General features: G+C 53.2%; 1 protein-coding gene across 1 annotated transcript; it reads left to right on the forward strand.

Annotated features, from left to right (window-relative positions):
- Positions 1–86: 86 nt before the first annotated feature.
- Positions 87–902, forward strand: LOC116982287 (zinc finger protein 239-like; the record flags this gene model as incomplete). Its single annotated transcript, XM_033035559.1, has 1 exon — positions 87–902. A coding segment is annotated over exon 1 (816 nt), but the record flags the coding sequence as incomplete, so codon positions are not given.
- Positions 903–6,810: the final 5,908 nt, after the last annotated feature.

Here is a 6,810-nt window from a genome sequence, read left to right on the forward strand (position 1 = left end):
AGGAGCACCGGCGGGTGCACACAGACGAAAGGCCTTTCACCTGTTCCAACTGCGGGAAGAGCTTCAAGACGCCGAAGGCCCTGAAGATGCACTGGCGGGTGCACACGGGCGAGAAGCCCTATGGCTCCTCCACCTGCGACAAGACCTTTGCTCGGTTGTCGGGTCGGCAGGTGCGCCGGCGGGTGCACAGCAGAGAGCGGCCCTTCTCCTGCTCTGACTGCGGCAAAGGCTTCAAGTCGCCGCTGGACCTGAAGGTGCACAGGCGCGTGCACACCGGGGAGCGGTCCTACACCTGCAACGACTGTGGCAAGGGCTTCACCCAGTCCAGCAACCTGCTGGTGCACCAGCGCATGCACACAGGCGAGCGCCCCTACACCTGTGTCCAGTGCGGCAAGGGCTTCACCCTCTTCACCGGGCTGCTGACCCACCAGCGCACCCATACCGGAGAGCGGCCCTACACCTGCAGCGACTGCGGCAAGGGCTTCACCCGCTCCGACAGCCTGCTGGATCACCAATGGACCCACACCGGCGAGCGCCCCTACACCTGCGCCCAGTGCGGCAAGGGCTTCACCCGCTCCACCTATCTGCTGGAGCACCAGCGCACCCACACCGGCGAGTGCCCCTATACCTGCGCCCAGTGCGGCAAGGGCTTCACCCGCTCCACCTATCTGCTGAAGCACCAGCGCACCCACACTGGCGAGCGCTCCTACACCTGTGCTCAGTGCGGCAAGGGCTTCACCTGCTCCAACAGCCTGCTGTCCCACCAGCGCACCCACACCGGCGAGCGCCCCTACACCTGCGCCCAGTGCGGCAAGGGATTCACCAGCTCCACGAAGCTGCTGTCCCACCAGCGGGTTCACGTCGGCGACCGTCCCTTCCCCAGCCTGGTTTGTGGAGAGCGCTTTGCCATGGCCTCCCACGCCCTGTCTCACCAGCGCGTGCACACAAGTGGCCAGTCCTATAACTGCCCGTACTGCGGTGAGTCATTTGACAGTTCGCGGGCATTGCGGCAGCACCGGCGGGCTCATGCCAGCGTGCGTCTGCTCCCACTGCGGCGAGCGTTTCAAGCGGATACACACCAGAGAGAGACCCCTTGTGTGCGCTGAATGTGGCAAGGGTTTCACCCGCATGTCCAGCCTGTGGCAGCACCAGCGTACCCACAGAGGTGAAAGCCCCTTCCCCTGCCCATCCTGTGGTAAAGGCTTCACCCACCTTGACCACCTGCTGGAGCACTGGCAAGTCCACACTGACCAGCGCTCTGTGCCAAGGCCTTTGCCCGCTCCTCCAGTGGTGTTGGGTAAATTGAATGGATTAAAGGCCGATAAATCCCCAGGGCCAGATAGGCTGCATCCCAGAGTACTTAAGGAAGTAGCTCCAGAAATAGTGGATGCATTAGTAATAATCTTTCAAAACTCTTTAGATTCTGGAGTAGTTCCTGAGGATTGGCGGGTAGCAAACGTAACCCCACTTTTTAAGAAGGGAGGGAGAGAGAAAACGGGGAATTACAGACCAGTTAGTCTTACATCGGTAGTGGGGAAACTGCTAGTCAGTTATTAAAGATGGGATAGCAGCACATTTGGAAAGTGGTGAAATCATTGGACAAAGTCAGCATGGATTTACAAAAGGTAAATCATGTCTGACGAATCTTATAGAATTTTTCGAGGATGTAACTACTAGCGTGGATAGGGGAGAACCAGTGAATGTGGTGTAACTGGACTTCCAGAAGGCTTTCGACAAGGTCCCACATAAGAGATTAGTATACAAACTTAAAGCACACGGCATTGGGGGTTCAGTATTGATGTGGATAGAGAACTGGCTGGCAAACAGGAAGCAAAGAGTAGGAGTAAACGGGTCCTTTTCACAATGGCAGGCAGTGACTAGTGGGGTACCGCAAGGCTCAGTGCTGGGACCCCAGCTATTTACAATATATATTAATGATCTGGATGAGGGAATTGAAGGCAATATCTCCAAGTTTGCGGATGACACTAAGCTGGGGGGCAGTGTTAGCTGTGAGGAGGATGCTAGGAGACTGCAAGGTGACTTGGATAGGCTGGGTGAGTGGGCAAATGTTTGGCAGATGCAGTATAATGTGGATAAATGTGAGGTTATCCATTTTGGTGGCAAAAACAGGAAAGCAGACTATTATCTAAATGGTGGCCGACTAGGAAAAGGGGAGATGCAGCGAGACCTGGGTGTCATGGTACACCAGTCATTGAAAGTGGGCATGCAGGCGCAGCTGGCAGTGAAGAAAGCGAATGGTATGTTAGCTTTCATAGCAAAAGGATTTGAGTATAGGAGCAGGGAGGTTCTACTGCAGTTGTACAGGGTCTTGGTGAGACCACACCTGGAGTATTGCGTACAGTTTTGGTCTCCAAATCTGAGGAAGGACATTATTGCCATAGTGCAGAGAAGGTTCACCAGACTGATTCCTGGGATGTCAGGACTGTCTTATGAAGAAAGACTGGATAGACTTGGTTTACACTCTCTAGAATTTAGGAGATTGAGAGGGGATCTTATAGAAACTTACAAAATTCTTAAGGGGTTGGACAGGCTAGATGCAGGAAGATTGCTCCCGATGTTGGGGAAGTCCAGGACAAGGGGTCACAGCTTAAGGATAAGGGGGAAATCCTTTAAAACCGAGATGAGAATAACTTTTTTCACACAGAGAGTGGTGAATCTCTGGAACTCTCTGCCACAGAGGGTAGTCGAGGCCAGTTCATTGGCTATATTTAAGAGGGAGTTAGATGTGGCCCTTGTGGCTAAGGGGATCAGAGGGTATGGAGAGAAGGCAGGTACGGGATACTGAGTTGGATGATCAGCCATGATCATATTGAATGGCGGTGCAGGCTCGAAGGGCCGAATGGCCTACTCCTGCACCTAATTTCTATGTTTCCATGTTTCTAACCCCACTGTTTTCCATGAGCTGCGAGTTACGTGGCCCAGGCGCCCGCCCCAGGGCTCTGCACTGAAGCCGTTAAACACATCATCAAGTCGTGCTGCCCGCTCCGCTGGGCTCCTTCAAGTACTACAACATGACGGCGGCGGTCGTTATCGCTGTGCGGTGGCGTACAAGCGCAGTGTAAAATTGGCCATGGCGGCCGTCACAGGGGCCGACCTTCGCTCTGTCTCCACCGCCCGATCGTCTGTCACGCTGGCTGGTGCACTTACCCTCACGGAAGCCACGATCGGCCGGACTCGCTCTGGTCAACGTCCTTAGATCGCTCCGGGCCTCACTCTGGGCAACGCCGGCCGCATCCTAGCTCGGGCCTGGCAGGGAGGATTCTGCTCTACGACCTGAGTAGGTGCTGCCTCTACCCCCTCTACATCCCTCTCAACCCCCTCCCCAGGGCAGAGAAAGAGAGAGAGAATGGGGGAGAGGGAGGGATAGAGGAGAGGAGGGTGTCCTTCCTCTCTGTCCCCCCTCTCTGCCCCCCTCCCTCTCTGCCCCCCCCCTCTTCCTCTCTGCTCCCTTTACACTCTGCACCAGGGAGGAGGGGAGGGGAGCGCCCTTCCTCTCTGCCCTCCCTCCCTCTCTGCTCCCTCCCTCTATGGAGTGGTGAATATTGGGGCCTAAGGATAAGTAGTGAAGTATTCCGTTCGGGAACCAGCCCTCCCCAGTGAGGCCACGCCCCCACCCTTTAATCTCTGCCTCCCTCCCTCTCCTCCACCCCCTCCCCCTAGCCACGTCTGCGCAGTTGGGCGTTATGCGTGAGTGGATGGGGTGGGGGATGGGGTAAAATGAGTGAATTAATAACAGAACTAGACTAAGTGGGACCCGTTGGGTCCCATATCCACACGGGAAGTGCCAGTATGGGTGTTGTGGGCCGAATGGATAATTGGGCTGGCAGCTCAGTCACTCAGGCCTGGTGTGTTGGCAGCTCATTCACTCAGCCCTGGTGGGCTGGCAGCTCAGGCCTGGTGGGTTGGTAGATCATTCACTCAGGCCTGGTGGGCTGGCAGCTCAGTCACTCAGGCCTGGTGGGCTGTCAGCTCAGTCACTCAGGCCTGGTGGGCAGGCAGTTCAGAAACTCAGAAATTCTGCCCCAAACATGTGAGTGACTGTGAGAGAAGGGGGAGAGGGTGGAGAATCAATGTTAGACATTTTTCATCTTTTTCTGCAGATCATAGCAATGAAGGAGGAAAGTCTATCCTGGCCTGGATCTCACAGGGAGCCAATGAAGGGAGGGAGAAAAATACTGGGGTGGTTTTATACTTGGGATTACTTACTGATGGGCCGAAGGGACTCCTCCTGGGCTAGTACATGCCTGATGGGACGAATGGGCTCTTTAAAAAAATCTGATTGACATCTCAGTGAAAGGCACTTTTTATGGACTTTTCTTGGCCTGTTGAGCCAAAATGCTCCTCCTGGGCTAATAAGGGCATTTTGGGCAAAAGGGACTGGTTTCTCGGCTAAGAGGAGCCCTGTGGGCTGTAATTAGTGGTTTCAGGCAGGCCAACAAACTCATTTCATTTCCATTTCAAATTCAAGCACAGGGCAGGCTAAACAGCTCATTGCATTTTCATTTCAATTTCCATTGCAGTTTAGAATAGAATAGAATAGAATAGAATAGCCTTTTATTGTCATCCAGACCGAAGTCTGAACGAAATTTAAGCAGTCATACATATAATACAATACAATAAAAAACAACAATAAACGCATATTAACATCCACCACAGTGAGTCCACCCAACATCTCCTCACTGTGATGGAGGCAAAAGTCTTAGGGCTGCAGTCTCTTCCCTCCTCTTCTCCTTCTGCGCTGAGGCGATACCCCCCGGGCGATGTTAAAACCTGTCCTGCGGCTCAAACACCGCGGCCCGGGGTAGTCGAAGCTGCCGCTCACCAGACCTGCTGACGCAGCCGCTGGCCCGCGGCCGAACCCCCGGTCTCAGGCCGCCGCCACCAGAACTGCCGTCCCAGCCCCCGGAGCACCGTTCCAGCCCTGAGCCGGATCGCCCTCACGTGAGTACTGCCACCGTCTCAGCCTCGCGCCAGGCCGCCGCTCCTCCCTCGGGCTGGGCCGCCCCGACCGGGCACCGCTCCTCCCTCGGGCTGGGCCGCCCCGACCGGGCACTGCTCCTCCCTCGGGCTGGGCCGCCCCGACCGGGCACCGCTTCTCCCTCGGGCTGCAGGGCAGGCCGAACAGCTCATTGCATTTTCATTTCCCTTCCATTGCCATTGCAGTTTCAAGGTCAGGGCAGGCCAAACCAAACAGCTGATTGCATTTTCATTTCACTTCCATTGCCATTGCAGTTTCAAGCACGGCAGGCCAAGGCAAACAGCTCATTGCATTTTCCTTTGCAATTGCAGTTTCAAGCACAGGGCAGGTCAAGCCAAACAGCTCATTGCATTTTCATTTCATTTCCATCGCCATTGCAGTTTCAAGTACAGAGCAGGCCAAGCCTGCCTATGGGACTAGGGGAGAATAAGTGTTCGGCATGGACTAGAAGGCCCTAGATAGCCTAGTTCCGTGCTGTAATTGTTATATGGTTATATGCCATTGCCATTGCAGTATCAAGCACAGGACAGGACAAGCAACTCATTTCATTTACATTAAGGGCTAACAAATCATTAATTGCAAGTACATTGCAGACTCACAGTTCAGGTGATTCACAGCCTTGAATGAGAGTCGTGGCCTCTCCCTCGCGAACTTGCAGAGTGACTGAGTCATGTTCAGGCATCCGGGGTTTTATAGTCATCCCCGCCCCCCCCCCTCGGAAGGGGCGTTACCTTCATCGCAGTGAATGACAGGCGAGAAGATAAGCTTTTTTAAACTCTCGTAACTTTTTTATTTTTCATCGACGGGAAAATACTCGGGGCCTGCTCAGTGACTGTGAGTAAGATGGCCAAAAATCATAGCAATATATGGTAGCATTTTTTCTAAAATCAATATACAGCGCAGATAGGAAGTGGTCATGATGAGACTTTTAATTATATAGATATCAAGGGGGGGGGGGGGTTAGTGTGTGTGTTATGCCAAAGGCCCCCTCCCCCCCCCACAACTGCGTGTTGAGACGGGACCCAACAGGTCCCCCTTGGCTAGTGTCCCTTAAAGCTACACATATACATTCCTCTCTCCTTATCACACCCTTTTTATCTCCTTATTTTCGCCTCTCACTTTCTTCACCCATCTGCCGATCAGCCCCTCACCTGTTAACATTGTGTCAGTGTGAAGAAGGGTTCCAAACCAAAATGTCACCTACCCATGTTCTCCACAGATGCTGCCTGACCCGCTGAGTTACTCCAGCACACTGTGAAACGTCTCCTATCCATGTGCTCCAGAGATGCTGCCAGACCTGCTGAGTTATTCCAGCACTCTGAAACGTCACCTATCCATGTTCTCCAGAGATGCTGCCTGACCCGCCGAGTTACTGCAGCACTTTGTGTTAGAGTCAAAGAGTGATACAGTGTGGAAACAGGCCCTTCGGCCAAAGTTGCCCACACCGAACAACATGTCCCAACTGCACTGGTCCCACTTTCCCATCGATGAAAAATAAAAATGTTATGAGTGTTTAAAAAAGCTTGAGATCCGCTCGCCTGTCAATCACTGCGTTTGGTCCATATCCCTTCAAACTGTCCTCTTCATATACATGTACAACTGTTTCTTAAACCATGCATCTATCTACATGCCTAATGACCATCTTAAAATAACTTATGAGTGAAAAGGCAGGATGTGATTGAAATAAACATTGAGGAAATGTCCTTCCACAAAACAAAGATCTGGGCATAACTAACATCATCTCTTTGCTCTACAAAGGTTTTTACAGTCCAAGTGGCTGCATTACTCATGGAAGAGGAACAACCTTTCCA

Source organism: Amblyraja radiata, chromosome 16 (assembly GCF_010909765.2).
Source record: "Amblyraja radiata isolate CabotCenter1 chromosome 16, sAmbRad1.1.pri, whole genome shotgun sequence".
NCBI classification, from domain to species: domain Eukaryota; kingdom Metazoa; phylum Chordata; class Chondrichthyes; order Rajiformes; family Rajidae; genus Amblyraja; species Amblyraja radiata.